Source organism: Triticum urartu, chromosome 7 (genome assembly GCF_003073215.2).
Source record: "Triticum urartu cultivar G1812 chromosome 7, Tu2.1, whole genome shotgun sequence".
In the NCBI taxonomy this organism is placed as follows: Eukaryota; Viridiplantae; Streptophyta; class Magnoliopsida; order Poales; family Poaceae; genus Triticum; species Triticum urartu.
In genome coordinates, this window is record NC_053028.1 from 6,517,810 (window position 1) to 6,536,814 (window position 19,005).

Genomic DNA, 19,005 nt, shown 5'->3' on the forward strand with positions numbered 1-19,005 from the left:
GAGGTCGCTCCTCTCAGAGAGGTGCACCAGAACTTCTTCTTCCTCTCGCCACCGGTCCCAATCTCTGAGCTGCTGCTATCTTCCTCATCCCGGCTTGCGGCGTGCACCGCGAGTCGGGACAATAGGCCTCCAAAACCGCACCACTCTGAGTCCTGTACGGGAGAAGGGTGATAAGGTTTTTGGGGAGCGCTCCGCGCGACTACTGACTTTTCCATCATGGACTCCGACAACTACTTCCCCAATGATGACTTCTTCCCCGACGTCGACAATCTCATCGACGACATGGCTGGAGAGGATGTCGACCCCAAGTCCAGTGCTTCTGCTGCTGCTGTCCCGTACGTGTTCTTCCTCTTTCTGTTAGAGACCCTGCTACACTTCCTTGTTCTAGTGTTTGCCCTAGATATGTTAGACTCTGTTTCATATATGCAACTTGCTATACTATCTGCTCTAGATGTGTTTAGTTACACTTCATATATGAAGATGTTGTTTACCTTCTCTTTATCAAATCGCATGACTTGTTTTATCACTACTATACTAGTCGTGCTTTATCTAGTATCTCTGATAATAAAATCATTTGGTAAATTCCTCATATTTCCAACACATTTTACCCTAGTTTTACATCTCTCCCTTGTTTTTTCTCTTCCGTTCTTCGTTCATTCTTCGCGTTGAAGGGCAGCGATTATCGATGCTCTAGGGGCAAGCGAGTCGGCCTAGGGAAGCCCATAGCCGCCGTGCGTCTAGACGGGGTGCCGCCCGGGCGCATGGGGTTTCGGATCTACAAAAGCTCCCGTCGGATTGCTTGTGTGCCGTGCTTCCGTGCGGGTCCCCTTTGACGTGAGCTGTGCGCATCAGCCCTGGCGTCGAGGGTACACGGTGACGTGTTCGTGTGCAAACACACTTTTTGATGACTTCACCGGGGACGAAAGATCGAGAATCATCATCAACCATGTCTAAACTTTCCAAGCCATCAGAATCAAGTTAGGCTAAGACAGAGATCACGAGAGGGACGGTCTGCGCCCCTATCACCGACTTGTATCGAATGATTGGTATATGGGGAGGGAGCCTGTAATCATGCCTCTGGATGTGGTGTAGTCATGTTTGTGAATTTCGTTAATAAATCTCTGTGTGTAGTTTCTTGTGTCCGTGTGATTGCTTGTCTGGATCCACGATGACCTTGAAATTATTCTAACATTGGCGATGGACGATCTCTCCTGATCAGAATAAGGCCAATGCTTGACGCATTGGACTCTTCGCCTGCCCCAACTAGCTCTCGACATGGACTTGTTGTGTCCGTTGTGCACTTTCCAAAGTGATGGCCTCGGTTTCACCGCCTATAATCTGTCCCGTGAACACGAAGTGAACACGAAAACTAACAACTTCCGCTTGGGCAGGAGCAAGGGGTAGGCCTCCCCATCCGAATGGAGTGGAGATACAGAGCATTACTGTACTGTACTGCCATAGACAGCGACGGCGGCGGCTGAACCGAGGTATATATATTGAGTGTCAGTGCAACTGTACGTAATCTCATTTTTTTTTTACAAATGCATGTTGGACAACCTTGCCAAAATTTAGTCGAATTTTTTGAACCCTGCCACGTATCCATGGTTTTGTTTTCGAGTCTCTTGGCACAAAACCATACTACCTAGTTTTTATTTATTCTTTTGAACCCAAAAGTTTTAGTGGTACTGCTACGTCCCAGCAGCACACGTATACTTATATGCCCGATATATAAATGGAGCCCTGCCTCCCACCTCATTTCTATCTTCTTCTTTTTCTTCTTCTTCTTCTTCTTCTTCTTCTTCTTCTTCTTCTTCTTCTTCTTCTTCCTTCTCCTCCTTTCCCCACGCCATCCCTTCTTGCCAACGTACATACCACGACTCCCAGCCATGGTCTTCTTCTCCCCCACCCTAATCCCCTCCCATCCACGCTCTCTTGGCGTTGTGGATCCGGAGGATACCATGGAGGCGTTCGCCGTTGTCGCTGTGGTTGTTGCTCAAGCGAGCTGGGACGGGGACAGTAGGCCGCCGTGGGAGGCAGATGCAGCTGCTGTGCCTGTGTCCGTACCGCACGCCGGAGACGGGTGTGCCGGTACGGGAGATGCGGCTGCGGCTGGTGTGCCGCCGAAGCCATGGTCGGACGGCACCACGACTGGCCGTTCCACGGTACGTGTCCCGTGTCAATTCCCAAACCGAATTCATCACCGTCTTCTCCGGCTCCGACCGCCTCCAAATTCATTTCTTTTTGTGCTGCTCTCCTATCTTCTAGTTACCGGTAAACAGCAACATTAACTGAATTTGAACCCCTCCTATACTACACTACACTACACTACACTACAGCAGCAGGTCAGCCAGATACTACAGCTGGGTTATGAATTTTACCATCTGTTTTTCACTGGTAATTGAATGAATCATCCTGGTAGAAATTTCTTCAGATGATTCACCCATCTTTAATTTCTTGTGCCTGCCAAACTAATCACCGACATGCATCTCTCTCTGCCTCTCATAGCTGCAGGTTGACCCCCCTTGTCGCTGCTGGAAATGCCCGGATCACGGTGGTTCAAGCGCAGCAGCCGTCATGCGGCACCGCCGCCGCCTATCGAGTGCAACGATCAAGGCATAGTCGACAGCCTTACTGAAAATAATCAGAGAAGCATGTGGGCTAGCAGAAGGATTGGGGAGGACGAACAACTGTACATTGTCCACGTGCAGGGAGCCGCTGGCATCGGTCTCCCGACTACGCTGCTGGTCAAGAAGTTCCAGAATGCAAACCCAGCACTCCTAGTGGATGACAATGTCAAGAACCGCTGCAAGTTGGAGATGACTCTGTTAGCCAGCATCTCTCATGACAACATCATCAATGTGCTACACTTCATCCAGAGGGAAGACGCGATCATGCTCGTCTACGAGTACCCGGTGAATGGCAGCCTTGACTACTGGCTCCACCGGCGGGAGGGAGGCGAGCAGCCACTGAGCTGGCCGCAGAGGATTGCTATCGCCATCGGCGTGGCCCAAGGGCTCTGCCACTTGCATCACCGATGCAACAGACCGATTGTCCACCACAACATCAACTCTGAAAACATCTTGCTTGCTCAGAATTTCAAGGCCGTGATAGCCAGCTTTGGCATTGCGCAGATGAACATTGCCGGGCTTAACCAACCATTGCCGATCGGGGACATTCCAGTTGGTAACTTTGGGTATGCAGCTCCAGGTACGCCAGGCCATAGATCCACGCAATGGAATTCTGTCTTAATTAACTAGCTTGGCCTTTTAACTTGTACTGATAGTAGTTAATTACTTGCAGAGTATGGTGTCGCGGCAAGCCAGCTGACGGAGAAGGTAGACATTTACAGCTTCGGCGTGCTGCTGCTGGAGCTAGTCACAGGGAAGTTGGCCAATGGAGCAGATGGTCTATTGGCGATTTGGGCTCAGGACAACTGCAATGAATTGATGGCAAACCATCTGAAAATGTTCAAGATTGTCGTGGACAAGGGCATCCCTGATCAAGCGCGGTACATGGAGGAGATGGCGGCCGTGTTCAGGCTGGGTGTGGATTGTACCGTTGGGGATCTGAAGCAAAGGCCGTCCATGCAGATGGCTCTCAAACAACTCCGCCGCAGCCGTGGGCGTGGCCCATTCCGTGGCCTCCTCATCCTGTAAGGCCACAGGCTAAAACCAAGTGCCTTAGTTACTTTAAGAAAATAAAAGACGCGCCATCTGACTGGCTTAACAGGGTCGAGCACGATCCCACCCCCGCATCGCCCTCCTCTGGCGACACGGGGGGCGACACGTTGAGCATTCCTGAAGGCGCCGCCTTGGAACCCACGGTTCTAAGGGTGGTGTTGCTGCACTCAGCGCCTATGTATCCTGCCTTGGGTGTGTGCGTGTGGTGTGGTGGCGTGCGTTTGTACCGGGTTGTTGATGATCATTGCTTTATATATAAAATGGTGCGAAAGCCTTTTTTAGTAAAATAAAATAAAAATAAGAATAAGCAAGGGCCTTCCCTATTGTTCACATGAAAAAATGAAAGAAAAAGAAACATCCCTGATTGCAGCACCTTTATAACAAAATGTTGCTTCCTCCCATACTAATGTCATTTACTTGCTTTTATCCGTGTACGTTGTTCATAATGCTATGGAAACAGAGTTTGTTGTGTTCCTGTCTGCTACAATGATTTTTAGTCATTCGAGTGCTTGCTCATTTGGAACTTGCGAGATGGACTTTCCTGTAACAGAATACTGAGTTAAGTAGGCAACACAGTATGTTTCTGACAACTTCTCGAATTTAGGAAGTATTCCCACTGTTAACATTTTCAGCAGAGCAAATTTGTGATTTTCTTGGGCACCTCATGTAGAACACAAATGTAGAACACAACTATTTTACTAAATTGGATAATCAGTAACCGGTAGACTGTAGTATTAAATGTAACCTCCCCTTCTGAGTTATTGTAAATTGCAGTGTAGTTTGTATGGTGATTCTGTGAAAGATTTTGTTCTTGTCTGCTTGAATTTAAAGAACTTATATGCTGTGTCAATATCCATTTCTTTTCGTGAATTCTTATTGGGCGCATCCTTTTTGTTTCAGATACATCACCAGTGAGGATGTAGTCCAAGTGAAGGGCGGTATTTTTTTCGCAAAGGGGAGCACCCCGGCCTCTGAAGTGAAGGGCAAAGTGGCATATGAGATCAGCTCAGCGGATGAACTGACATTGACAGAGCTATGTTCAGTGGTACTTTGAAAGATTCTACTGTAGACAAGATGGTGGCTCTGCTTTTGTGTTTTGTTTGACAAGAAAGCTTCAGGATGCCCCAAAACCAAGGGAAGAGTCTACCAGTGGCAAGAGGCACAACAGAGTGTTGCAAACCTCCAGCATGAATGCAAGGCACCTAATATACTACTGTCTGAGTTGTCAATGGTGACAACAGATCCAGATTGTCCGTGGAGTCATTTCCGGCCTGATCTAATGGAAGCTGTCTATTTGTGGGTCAGAGGGCTCAAGTTCCACCAAATCAGTGAGATGTCTCAGGTGATCAGGGTCATTAGGAGGCTCAGGGAGGTCCTGCAGCAGCTGATCTCTGCATCTCAGTCGAGCAGCGAAACCCAACTAGAAGGCAAATTTACCGAAGGCTTCAGTAAGATCAAGAGTTGATTTACAAGCTAGAAATATTCTGTGGCTCAAGGAAGTAAATGTCTTGTTGATTTTGTCCATTTTGCTTGTGTTGTAGATGGTCAAGGTGGACTCGATTGGGGATGATGAGGAAGTGAACATTAAACCAGTTTCTGGAGAGCCATGAACTTCCTTTCAGATTATACCAAAAGGCTTCCCCAGGTCTCAGATATGCTTCCGTTAATTCAAATCTGGCATTGGAATGGATAATTCTGGTATGTTGCCATTCTAAATGAAGTAATTGAGATAATTCGGATAATCTTTGTATTAAACTCAGCTTAAAATGATTAGGAATAGGAAGTTCTCAACATTGTTATATTATACAAGTTGAATGTACATTCTTTTGAAAACAGCGGTAACAGAATAGAAGGACCCTAAATATGGGCGAAATATTGAACTTTAGTCCCATCCTTCCAGCCTTGCTGCTCTGTCCATGTTGCTATTCTTTAGGATCCTAAACAGCGGCACACTTGGCTGTTATTTTGCTATTCTTTTATTTCCATTCTTCTGATTTTGCAAGTCATTAATGTTGCGCATGGACTGAATGTGTGTCTCTGTCCAGTGAAGAGCTAGCGATGAAACAGGATCAGAAGTAGTCAGAAACAGAGCAGCTAAACCCCTTCCATGTAGCTGCCTTCCGGGAGTACTTGTTGCTATCCTGCTTGCTTGCAAGTCAGAGATGTGGACTGAATCCAGGCGTTCAGAAAATAAGAAACTGGTTCAGAAAATAAGAAACAAAATACTAGCGGTGATCCCAGGCGTTCGCCCGTCCGCTTCGACCCAGGCGCTGCACACGAATTATGATCCCAGGCGTTCACATCGTTCTAACAGAGAAGAGACGCTACTGGTTCTGCTGGAGCGCTTCACTTGCTTCTCTCCCTTGTCTGCAGTCTTCCTTTTCGATCGGTAGAACATTGCCTTATTTTTGACGGCAGACACTGGCTCCAGGTGAACACAGTACGCTCTCAAAGCCTCCAACTGCGCGTGACAACGCTGATAAACTGTTAGGACTACTAGTCGTCAACCCGTGTATTCGCAAGGGCTAGCATATTTATTGCCCTAACAAACATGAATTTCCGCAGAAAGCACGACATGGGTATTCATGTAAAGCATGACATGGTTATTCATGGTTTTTCATCTGTTTTCATTTACCACATTTATTCGTGTTAATACATATACTAATGGAGTTAGATCCATTCTAAAAGTTTGATGTCCAGTTAGAAAAATGGATGTCTTTATACTAATATAAAGAATTCACATGTGGTTGAATTCTACTCCATATAAAGAATTTTGTTCGGTTGTAATAATTCTGATTGTTGTATTTAATACTCAAGAGAAGCCATTTTACCTTTTTCCTTATTTAGGTAGTACTATTGCCCTGCTTGATTCAATTAATGTTGTCAGAATCACTTGAGAAGATTGAATACTCAACAATTAGTTTTTGTTATAATGTATAATTCTTCTTGATTAGTTAACATTGCCCCCATAGAATTTCCTGACATATTTCATTATTAGTGGATTTAAATTTAAACTGGTAATAGTTGTATTTTCTGTAGAGAGTCACACATTGGCAACTGAGATGACGTCCTGTCGTGGCTGGGAGAGGAATGACCATGGGCTTATATAGTTGATTTTCTCCAACATGTGGCACTTCCATTTTCGCTCATGAAATTCAAGTATCATCCCCGTCAAGAATATATCTTTTGTCCATCAATAGGTTTCTTCGTACCGCAAGCAACAAAGGTGGCTAAGATTGAATTGTTTTGAACACTTAAGGATACACCAAACATTCACTGTTGATAGAGAATATAATTTTCCTAACAAAGGTATAGGTCAAAAATTATTAGAAACAACCTCTAAAATAACTACAACGTTAAAATGAATTACAAATCTTAAATTTCCGTCTATTGTATTACATCCTAAATGATTAAATATCTAGTGATTTGTACCCCGTCTGTCGAGTTGTTGAAAAACCAGACTTATGGGTGTTTGTTTTTCATGATTTTTTATAAATCTCACTATGACTTGTTCGGGAGCCTAGATTCATTTTGTTCCTGTGTACCCTCTTGTTTGGACTCCCATTCATGTTGATTGTTTATTGGATCAATAGCAATACTTGCGCATTGCGATTTATAGTACACTTCCTCTTGGGCCTTGATGATTCCTTTTTTTTTTTGAAATATTTGTTTCCTGACTACCTTCAGTTCTTGAGTCTTCGTCGATATGTACAACACAAATTGTGCTCCTTCTCCTAGTCCCTATAGTATACACTACAGTGAGTTCGTCATCCTCAACTTTTTCGCTTGCTCCTGCAAAAACATTCATAGCAAGTAGAGAGGTGCACAATTATAAAAGATGAACAAAATACATCAAGAAAGCTTATATGGTTACCGTCAATAGTGTGTTCTTTTATTTTACGAACACCACCCCAACTTGGAGTTATTGTATGCTATCTTAGCTATTAAGTCCTTGAATGTGGATTCATCTCTCTCTAGACTACCCTCATTTTTTGATTCTTTGTCAAAATGTAAAATGCAGTGTCTTTCTAGTCCTAGTTTTTTATTGTTCTTCACAATGGATTTATCATCCTCCGTCTGTCCTTTCAAGTTAATGGCATTTGGTGTTGCTTCTTGGAAAGCATAAAAAAATGTGTTGATTTCCAAAAACATTCACTATAAATATTGCACGCAAATAAAAAACACTACAGAGCATTGCAGCATAGCGGATACCTGATCAAAATTTGAATATGGTACCAATGGGTGTTTTTCCTGAATTTATGAAAAAGTTTGTATACAACAGCGTAATCTTGGTAACCATACTTGATATTATAATTGTTCGATCTGAACTGAAAATACAACCTTGGCATTCTGTATTTGTTTTGTTTTCTCTTGGGTATCACAATCATCTACTGTCTATCAAGAATTTTATAGATTGCCTAATAAGTTCTGTAGCTTCTGTCTCAAACATGCTGCAAGTTTTTTTCACTCAGACCACATGTCTCTAGCTTTAGTTGTACCAAGAAATAATAAAATGGCACACATGGTTAGTGCAGGGAAAAACACCAACTAAATAATGAGATGTTATAAATTTACGTTGGACATGTCTTTTAAGAGTTGGGGCCGTATAAGTGGTTCTCTAGTTTAATACATTTTTGTTGCTTTGTTGTGTCTTATGTAGTACTCATCTGATGTATTGACTGATTTAATTGTTGCTTTTGTTGTATAGAAAATAAGGAATGCAAACAAATTCACCTGTAAAAGAATGCAAAACTTCGAAGATTAGTACCTGTTTAGTCTCTAGAGAAGATGCACCAAATCCAAGCTTTTACTGGCAAAGAGAGTCCAAAACACTTATCAAAACTTGTTTGTCGTGTAGTATGTATTAACATATTGGATCTAACCAATAGAATAAATAATTTCTAGCATCTCCCCATCCAAAAAAATAATGATAGCAATTATTTTTTGACCAATGACAGCTACCGACCTGAGACAACCTTGGCACCCAACGGGAGAAGTTGGACCAACGGCGATGTTGCAAACCGGCAGGATGTTTAATATATATAAGCTCACCTGATGGGTATAGTTGTGCACCGACCCAAACTCCAGGAGGTGCCCTAATATTTGTACGTGAAATTAATCTGGATACATTCTGTGGAGATCGTATAGACATGATTGATTGCAACAGGATCTTGGTTGGCTCGGTGGGTAGCAAGTGCAATGATTTCTTCCAACCGGATCCAACACGAAGCTAGCATGCAGCTTGTCCGGCCAGGTGCACGTACAGAACCTCCCAAGCAAACATGCTGATCAATTGTTATGGCTGGAAACGTAACACATGCGAACACTGTTTGTTTATCTCCGAAAAACAGATCCCATTTAAAGGTGGGAGACGGAAGAGGCCGAGAAGGATGTGGTTTATTAAAAATATAAAAACAACACATAATGATACCATTAAGACCTCTTTCTCTGAATACCATGATGTAAGTTATCCTAATAAAAAAAAGGAAGCAACAAATACCATATATATCTGCACCAAATACCATGATAAGGCCACTAATATTACTCATGTTGTCTAGATCGATCTCCTTGCGTACAGCCTCCAGCACAAACAGTCATGGCCATCTCCTGGAACATCTCAGCCGCTTCTTGCTGCCCACCGAGCCAACCACGCCTATTGCTCTCCGTGTGGACATAGTTGCCAACACAAAATATTAGTAACTGCCGTGTTAAATTTTTCAGTCTAGTATCAACCACAGATTAAAATCGCATGCATTGGACCTGCCGCGACATATCTAGAATTGCATGATTGCACTGCTATTTCCTGCTAAATTGGCGATCACTGGTAAAAAAAGGGCCTATAGTCCCGGTTTATAAGGGCCTTTAGTCCCGGTTCCTGAACCGGGACTAAAGTGTCGGTACTAATGCCCCGACCCTTTAGTCCCGGTTCAATCCAGAACCGAGACTAAAGGGCGCGGCCACGTGGAGCTCCACCTTTAGCCCCGGTTGGTAACACCAACCGGGACTAAAGGAAATTTTATGATTTTTTTTTTAAAAAAAAAATTTTGAATTTTTTTTTTGAATTTTTTTTTATTTTCAAATTTCTGAATTATTTTAACCTCTAGTCTGTAATCACCACCCCTCATCACTTCTCAATTTATCCTCTAATCACCCCTCATCATTCCAAATCATCTAACTTCCCGAACGGTCACCCATCCTCCCACTCCCCCAGCCTGAGCACGCTTAACTTCCGAGTTCTATTTTCCCTCGTTCCAAGTCTGCACTTGTTGTTTTCCTAACAATACTAAGATGTCAATCCTATTAACCTTCAGGAATTTTGCTTGAGCATGAAGTGACATATTTCATAGTTTTATTTTGAAACTATTGTTTTAAAAAACAATAATTATTTAGTAACACTAATATTTCTTGAATAATTAGCTTGACCATTGTTTGACCACAGTTTGACCACAGTTTGACCAAAATTGAAATAACTGAAATAATTATTTAGTAACACTAATATTCTAGAATAATTAGTTTGACCATTGTTTGACCACAGTTTGCCCGCTGTTTGAATTTTTTCGATTTTTTCACTCTAGATCTTAAAAGCCCCGTAACTTTTTTTCTAATCGGTTTTTGAGGATTTTGAAAATGTTTAACGGGGTTCCCCCGGTTAAATTTGGATGTAACTTTTCAAGTAGATGATTTTTCATATAAAAAACTTTTTCATCCGAGTTAGTATGCAAAAGTTATGCCCATTTTTACAAATTTCAGAGAGATTTTGCAAATAAAGTCAAAATTCACATTTGCAAATTTTCCCAACAACTAGACCACATATCACATGAGAAACTTGTTTTCTTTTTTTTTTGACATTTCCATCATTTTCTTTTATTTTTTTAAGACTGAAAAGGCGATCCAGGGGGGTTAGAGTTTGAAAATGGGACCTTTAGTACCGGTTCGTGGCACGAACCGGGACTAAAGGTCTCAACCCCATTAGTCCCGGTTCGTGCCTCAAACCGGGACTAAAGATTAGACCTTTAGTCCCGGTTTGAGGCACGAACCGGGACTAATGGTCATCGCACCCTTTAATCCCGGTTCATGTCTTAAACTGGGACTAAAGGGCCCGAGTGAACCGGGACTATTGCCTTAGCCGCACGAACCGGGACCAATGCTCACATTAGTCCCGGTTCTAGACTGAACCGGGACTAATGGGCTGACCCGGCCTGGACCAAAGCCCTGTTTTCTACTAGTGGATATATCATGCGATTTTATTCAAGGGGCAAATAGCGCTGAGGTCCAACCACAATAGCAACGCTATAGTGGCCATATCACGCAGGATTTAAATCTTGTATTAACTGTTGAATTGTCTGTCTGTCCCAAAGACAGGGCTGCCATGTGGTCAGATTAGTAATTTGGAGGTGCTCGGACAGAAGCTTATTAGCATAGGCACTACATATTAGCTAGCTACAGAGTTTACATACATGCTATGATTCCTCCATTCTCAATAGGATTATATGAAGAAATCAATTGTCTAGAGATGTTACAATCTGACGAGTGTGGGTTCTCAGTTTCTCACCAAAGCTGAACCTTAACATTATATTAGCTCACACTCCAAACATCTTCCATCTACTAATTTGGTCCATGCAGCATCAAGGTTGAAGAAAGAAATTATTGGGATTTGGTTAGAAGAAGAGGAACCTGAGGGTTGGAGTACGATGGAGCTGCAAGAATCTGGCATCATCACGGTGGCTAGCTTGACACTTGTGAGAAGATGGAGTTGGATGGATCTGGCATCATCATGGTGGCTAGCTCGATCTTGTGAGAATATAAGATGTACTTACCAGCAAAACATATGAAAGCCCTCGGAGATCGATCCTCCCCCTGCTCAAATCTGGCTGTAATATGATACTTGTGTAGGCCAATCATGGATGGCTGGGGCAGGAGTAGCACGACAGACTTCCTAACACCAGGAGAGCAGCTGCGTGAGGAGAAGGGGATTTTTTCCGAGAAGAAGAGAAAGGGAGGCCGTACGTCGCCAGGCGAACAGGGCGTCTGCTACGGCGGCGGCGGCCTGCATGTATACGTGAGGATAAGGGGATTTGTTTTCTGAGAAGAAGAGAAGGAATCGTTCGTGACCTACGATCTGCAATTGGGTAGTAGATAGCGATTGATTCAATGAGTCTGTCTTGGATCCTCACGGTTGACCTTCTGAAATATTAGATGTTAATAAACGTGGTATGGGTTAATCCAGACCGTAATAATTCGGTCCCACTGAGATTAACGGCTCCTAATTACTAATTAATGTGGTAATTTCTTATAGATAGATAGATAGATAGATAGAATGATAGATAGATAGATAGATAGATAGATAGATAGATTAACATTGCTTTCAGTTTTTTCATCCTCATGAAGGAGCATGAAAAAAGCACCATACCCTGAGCTCCCTTGCCAGTTTTGTTCAGCTCATCCTGGATGAACCTCCTCGCCTTTGGATCATTGCACAACCCTGCGGAACTTTCTTCTCAGGGACAGCTTCAGCAACAAGGACTAAAAGAAACAGTCAAACTGCCCTGAAATTATCTTCACTTATAGTTATATACCTTTCAGTGAGCTGAGAAATGGAAGGAAAAGCCTGCACCTCTACTAAACCATGTGGTGCTCTTCACTTGCCGAACGTGCACGTCGGATTGCTGTGTAGACGAATTCAGGGCTTGGAGTTTGTGTGGAATTCTACATTCCTGATGTGAACTTGGCCAACAATCGTGTGTACATGCTTGCACACAGGGTTGCTGTCAGATTGCCATTCAGTAAGGGAACATGGACTCAGTCAGACACATGGACCAATATTACTTAGAAAAAACTTACAATTGCCATAAACTCCAATTCGTAGCGGCTCAGAGACGGATCCATCGTCTTCCTCACCATGCATACCACCACTGCCGAGCTTCTGCTCATATGCGTCCTAGCTGCCACGGCCTTGCTGGCCTCCGATGCATTTCAGCTCGGGCCGTCCGGCGGCTCGGCCGGCGTAAGCTGCATACCGCGGGAGCGGGACGCCCTACTGTCCTTCAAGCGCGGCATCACCAGCGACCCCATGGGCGTCCTTGACTCTTGGCACAAGGAAGACTGCTGTCAGTGGAGGGGCGTCAAGTGCAGCAACCGGACCGGCCATGTCCTTAGGCTTCAGCTTCGTAATCTGCATACAGATGGGTACTACATGGTTGGCCAGATAAGTAATTCTTTGCTCTCCATGGATCGTCTTGTGCACCTTGATCTTAGCATGAATTACCTCGAGGGCCCAAGTGGCCGCATGCCGGAGTTCTTGGGCTCTTTGACAAGATTGAGATATCTCAACCTCTCCGGAATACCATTTTATGGCAGAGTGCCCCCTCAGCTCGGCAACCTCTCAAACCTGCAGCATATTGACCTCTCATGGTGTGGTATGTACTCGAGAGACATTTCATGGGTAGCACGCATTCCTAGTTTGCAGTCTCTTGAAATGAATGGGGTAAACCTCAGCACAATAGTTGATTGGCCTTATGTCGTCAACATGATCCCTTCTTTGAAGGTCCTCGGTTTTGCGGGTTGCTCTCTTCAAACCGCAAATCATTCACTCCCACATATTAACCTTACAAAACTGGAGAGGCTTCAACTCTCGGGCAACATCTTTGCCCACCCAATGGCACGGAGTTGGTTTTGGAATTTGACAAGCCTCCAGCATCTCTACCTTGCCAGAACTCAGCTATACGGTCAAGCTCCTGATGCACTGGCACATATGACATCCCTCCAAGTCCTTGATTTGTCATTTAATAATGACATGGGGAGGATGACAACAAGCTTCAGAAACCTATGCAATCTGAGAATCCTGGACCTTTGTGCATGTCAAATTGTTGGAAATTTTAAGGATATTATAGGGAGGATGCCCCAGTGTCCCTTGAATAAAATGCAGGAGTTGCATTTGAGGTACAACAATATTACCGGAATCATACCGGACCAGACAGCACACTTGACCAGCTTAGTCGTTCTTGACATCTCTCGGAACAACCTAAGTGGAGGAATACCACAATGGGTGGGGTTGCTCTCTAGTTTAAGCAGCCTTGATCTCTCTGACAATAATCTCAGTGGACCTGTGCCATCTGAGATCGGTATGCTCTGTAACTTGACCATGATGGATCTCAACAGGAACAATTTGATTGGTGACTTCACTGAAGAACATTTTACAAGTCTAACGAGGCTAAAGGTGCTGCGTTTAGGTTGGAATTCTTTGAGACTTACATTTGGCCCCGATTGGATGCCACCCTTCAGTTTAGAAGAAACATATCTTCGCTCTTGCCAACTGGGCCCTTCATTCCCTGCATGGCTTCAGTTCCAGATGGACATTCGCTATATGGATATATCAAGCACAGGTATAGTTGGTAGGCTTCCTGACTGGTTCAGCACTAAATTTGCAAAGGTCACATATCTGGACATCTCCAACAATGAAATCAGTGGCAGGTTGCCAAGAAACATGGAATTCATGTCACTGCGATATTTCTATATCAGTTCAAATAAACTAACTGGTGAAATCCCCAACTTACCAAGCAATATTACCTTCTTCGAGATGTCTGAAAACTCTTTATCTGGAAATTTGCCATCAAACATTGGGAGGCTAGATTTAGAATCATTAGCGCTGCGCTCCAATCAAATAACTGGTCGTATTCCAAAATCTCTCTGCAAAGCGGAAGCCTTGAACTCCTTGGACTTAAGCAACAATCTTTTGGAGGGACAACTTCCTCAGTGTTTTGGGGTGATGGACATTGGCTTTCTCATGTTGAGTAACAACAGATTCTCTGGCAATTTCCCATCATTTCTAAAAAGATTGAGACAATTGAAGTCTCTAGATCTATCACATAATAGATTTTCCGGAAGGTTGCCATTGTGGATTGGAGAGTTGGCTGAACTAAGATTTCTGGGGCTAAACCATAATACGTTTTCTGGAGAAATCCCACCTACCATCTCAAATCTTAGTCACCTTCACCATCTGAACCTAGCAGGCAATGGCTTATCAGGTGCCATACCGTGGCATCTGTCAAATATCACGGCCATGATAGGAATGGACGAAAGCAATTATGAGAATGAGCTATATTATGTCGGTAACTTGGGTACGTACCATACACTTGATTTTTCCTCTGCGGTCGTCAAGGGACGAGAACTTAATTATAGTTCTGGCATTTGGGATTTGGTGAGCATTGACCTATCTTTCAACCAATTAACTGGGGTAATCCCAGAAGAAATAGCTGCTCTTGATGCATTGATAAACTTGAATCTATCATGGAACCAATTGAGTGGGAAAATCCCAAATAAGCTTGGGGCCTTGAAGGCTTTGGAATCACTTGACCTCTCCAGGAACATGCTTTCTGGTGGGATCCCTTCGAGCCTATCAGATATAACTTATTTGAGCTACTTGGATCTGTCTGATAACAATCTAACAGGAACAATACCATCCGGACGTCAGCTTGACACCCTCTACACACAGCAACCTTCCATGTACAGTGGCAACAGTGGTCTTTGTGGGCTTCCTCTTCCAATCAGTTGCCCGGGAAAGAATGCAACAAGGAAAGATGATCAAAAAGGGAATGAACATTCCTTTGAGCCAATGCCCTTTTATTTTGGACTTGCTATGGGATTTATTCTGGGTCTTTGGGTGGTGTTTTGCGTCTTGTTGTTTAAGAGAGCATGGAGGATTGCTTATTTCAGCATGGTTGACCAGAAATATGATCAGATGTATGTGTTTGCCGTTCTTACATGGAAAAGCTGGGCCAGGAAGGGGACTACAAATTGAGTAACAAGATCTCTGAAGAAGCATGAAGCAACATATTAGGATGGATTTTTATTTCCCTGAAATTGTTGTAATGGATATTGATGATTCCTACTTGTCTATGCGTGTATGATAATACCTTTGAACGCATTTGCTACTCCTCAGATGTTGTAATGATTATTTGTTCCGTATTTCCTTGCTTCATAAAGTTTAGAGTTTCACAGTTGGCATAGCTTGTATGGGACTCCTGTATTTCCTTGCTTGAAGTTATTGTAAAGGATATTGATGAATCCTAATTTTCTATGTGTGTATATGATAATATTTTAGAACTTCTGTATTTGCTACTGTTCAGATGTTGTGTTGATTGTTTGCTCCGTAGATTCATCGTTTAGAGTTTCATGGTTGGCGTAGAAGTATTGGATGCTTCTCTGTTTTTTCTGTTATCTAGCAGAGTATTGGATGTGAATAAGAGAAACCTGATGTAATAACACCAGCCAGCCTGCTGCTATCATCTGCTTGTATTCAAGAAATCCGTGGCAACTTTAGATAGCAGCGACGCAATGGCCTACAGCCCCTGGAGCCCTTTTCCTCTCTGTAACCTGGACCAACAGGACAGCCAGTGAGCGATCTGAAAAGTAATAACACTGGAATCACGCAGGTAAACATGGTAAAACCTAGGCCATTGGAGATACACTTAATTACCGAAGAGGTCAAAATCCTGGAACGAAAATTCAAAGCTAAGCAAATCTACTCTAGAAACTGCTTCATACCATTAACAAAGAACGACTATTGCCATGAAAAAAAGGTTAAAGCCACTCGGGTATTCGGATGAATGTGTTTGTGTTGTGGCTTGTCATGAGCCATCTGTTTGTCGGTCAATGAAAAAATGCAATTGGTCTGAACAAGGTACCGACCGACCCTTGACACATTACTTAATTTGATGCTGAAGCAGAATAAAATTGGGGAAATACAACCACACATTTTTAAAACCATCCATTTTATATTTACGATCAATGAGAAAATGGTTCCCACACAAATGAACATAATTTTGTCTCCGCACACAACAAATTACAAATGGCATGGAAATAAGACCAACAGACTGCTACTTCAAGAACATACGGACAGACTGCTATGTACAAAGTCATAAGAGCATTCTGGCTGGCACATTGCTTGTTGAATCTTTTGTTTATTTGCCTACCAGTTCTCCTGCATGATCTTGGCCTGTTCAAATATGAACCTGCCTTCCTTGTACTTCTGGGACTCCTCGTAGGCCCTCTCGTACTTCCACCCGAGCACCTCCTGGCAATCACGACAATGGATGTTGGTGATCATGTGGAGCCCTGTCATGAGCTGCCTGTCCTCCTTGGCCCCTGTGGTGACGTTCATGGCGTGGTAGGAGAGAAACGCGTGGCCATTCCTCCCCTACAACAGTAGTCGAAAGAACAAAGGTACTAGTATTTATCCTCCAAACACAAGCAAAATTGAGATAGACAGATCATAGCGTATCGAGGTCTTGACATCTGAAGCTTGTATGGATAGATCACAGTATCTCTGGTTAGTTGAGTGAAACTCCACTATGTAAGTATAGAAACACAAGGGCTAAACTTCATTCTCAGATTGTATTGTTGGACCTCTCCATTGCAGTTGATGAATAATGAACCTATTTAAAGAGCCTAGTTGATACGACAACAGCAGCCAAAAGATGGACAGATCATAGCATATCGGGGTCTCAACATCTGAATGGAGCTCGTGTGACAGCCTCAGATGACTAACTGCTGGTACAGATAGATCACAGTATTTCTCTCTGGTTAACTGAAGGAAACTGCGCTATTTAAATGTAGAAATACAAATGCTAGCTAAAGTCAGCTTTTTTTTAGGGTTAGCTAAAGTCAGCTACATAGACGTTCGTTGTCAGATTGTTGGACCTCTCCACCGCAGTTGATGAATGGACCTATTTAAAACCGCTAGTGGATACTATTACTGATTTTAGCTCGGCATCCCCAACCAGCCCAACATATATTACTGGTCCATCTAAATTCCTATTTATTGATTAAGCTCTGCTTGTCCACTCTTGATCCCTAACACAGGCCCAAAGGCCCAAAGTCAGTAATGACCAAGGAAAAGCAAATAAATTATCCTTCCCTGGGTGAAATTTTTCACCTGGAAGGCCTTGGAGATAATATCGTCAAGGAGGCAGACGTGGTTCCGGCAATGGCGGCAGCTGTACACCCGCGGCCCAACCAGTTCCGCCATCTCTCTGCTGCAACCAATCCGATTCACCAATTGAATTAGGAACCTAACAACCACACAATGATAGTGGACAAGTACTAGTATGTGGTGCTCCAGAGTAGTAGAATACATAAACCGGAATGACCAAACGATGACTAATAACCATTGCAAATTACAAATGGCATGGAAATAACGCCGACAGACTGGTAGTTTAAAAAAGAAGAAAACGTACTTCTATGTACAAAGGCATGGATGATCCATAAGAACATTCTGGCTGGCACATGGTTGGTTGAATCTCTTTTCCATTTCTTACCTATTCTTCTGCACGATCTTGTCTTTTTCAAATATGAACTTGCCTTCCTTGTACTTTTGGGATTCCTCGTAGGCTCTCTCGTACTTCCATCCGAGCACCTCGCGGCAGCCACGGCAGTGGATGTCGGTGACCGTGTGAAGCCCCGTCATGAACTGCCTGTCCTCCTTGGCCCCCGTGGTGATGTTCATGGCGTGAGAGGAGAGAAATGCGCGGCCATTCCTCCCCTAGTACAACATCCAAAAGAGCAAGCAAAGGAGAGATAGTATTTGTATTGTATTTATCCTCCAAACAAAATCAAAATTGAGATAGACAGATCACAGTAGATAGATCACAGTAGTATCTCTGGTTAACTGAAACTTCGCTATGTAAGTATAGAAACACAAATGCTAGCTAAACTCAGCTACAGAAACGTTCTCATATTGTATTGTCGGACCTCTCCACTGCAGTTGATGAGCCAATTTAAAGTCCCTAGTTGACAAGTACCCACTACTAGTAATTTTAGGATGGCATCCCCAACCAGTATAGCATAACTGGTTCATCTAAGTTCCTATTTATTGATTATTAAGCTCTGTCCACTCTTGATCCCGACCGCAGGGGCCAAAATCGGTAAGGACACCTTGGTGAAGTTGTTCACGTGGAAGGCCTTGGAGATGACATCGTCGTGGAGGCAGACGTGGTTCCAGCAATGGCAGCAGCTGTACACCCGCGGCCCGGCCAATTCCGCCATCTCCAACCAATCTGGTTCACCAATCAAATTAGGAATCTAACAACTGGACAACCAAGGGAAACCAGGTCCAATCTCTCAGGGACTCAACTGCACTAGTGCTAGAAAATGAGAATTAGTAGTGGTGAGAATGTATACTACCAGCTGAGCAACCCTCTGATTAAAAGAGGCGAGGCATACCTTGAATACTCTCAGAGTCCCAGTGCTTCCTCCTTGAGTCCTTGGGCCTGCAGCTGGTTGCTGATACCCTTTGTGCCTCTTTGACTGAAGAAGAAGCATCCCTCGA

At 43.5% G+C, this 19,005-nt stretch overlaps 3 protein-coding genes across 5 annotated transcripts; 2 read left to right on the forward strand and 1 right to left on the reverse strand.

The window, feature by feature from the left end:
- The first annotated feature begins 2,537 nt into the window (after window positions 1-2,537).
- Window positions 2,538-5,145, forward strand: LOC125518042 (probable serine/threonine-protein kinase PBL9). Its single transcript, XM_048683005.1, has 4 exons — window positions 2,538-3,207; window positions 3,301-3,652; window positions 4,581-4,725; window positions 4,789-5,145. The coding sequence occupies exons 1-4, from the start codon at window positions 2,538-2,540 to the stop codon at window positions 5,143-5,145; spliced, it is 1,524 nt and encodes a 507-aa protein (XP_048538962.1).
- A 7,383-nt stretch (window positions 5,146-12,528) lies between these two features.
- Window positions 12,529-15,790, forward strand: LOC125525545 (receptor-like protein EIX2). The gene has a single exon (XM_048690555.1). It carries the CDS (start codon window positions 12,580-12,582, stop codon window positions 15,475-15,477), a length of 2,898 nt encoding a protein of 965 aa, XP_048546512.1. The 5' UTR covers window positions 12,529-12,579; the 3' UTR covers window positions 15,478-15,790.
- Window positions 15,791-16,518: 728 nt separating this feature from the next.
- Window positions 16,519-18,722, reverse strand: LOC125522152 (protein yippee-like At4g27745). Of its 3 annotated transcripts, XM_048687229.1 has the most exons (4): window positions 18,630-18,722; window positions 17,996-18,219; window positions 17,614-17,710; window positions 16,519-16,875 (listed from the first exon to the last, which is right to left on the reverse strand). In XM_048687229.1, the coding sequence occupies exons 1-4, from the start codon at window positions 18,720-18,722 to the stop codon at window positions 16,648-16,650; spliced, it is 642 nt and encodes a 213-aa protein (XP_048543186.1). In that variant the 3' UTR covers window positions 16,519-16,647. The 3 variants fall into 3 exon arrangements, with proteins under 3 accessions (XP_048543186.1, XP_048543187.1, XP_048543188.1); XM_048687230.1 differs by lacking the exon at window positions 18,630-18,722 and having other exon boundaries at window positions 17,915-18,056; XM_048687231.1 differs by lacking the exon at window positions 18,630-18,722 and having other exon boundaries at window positions 17,614-17,713; window positions 17,915-18,051.
- Window positions 18,723-19,005: the final 283 nt, after the last annotated feature.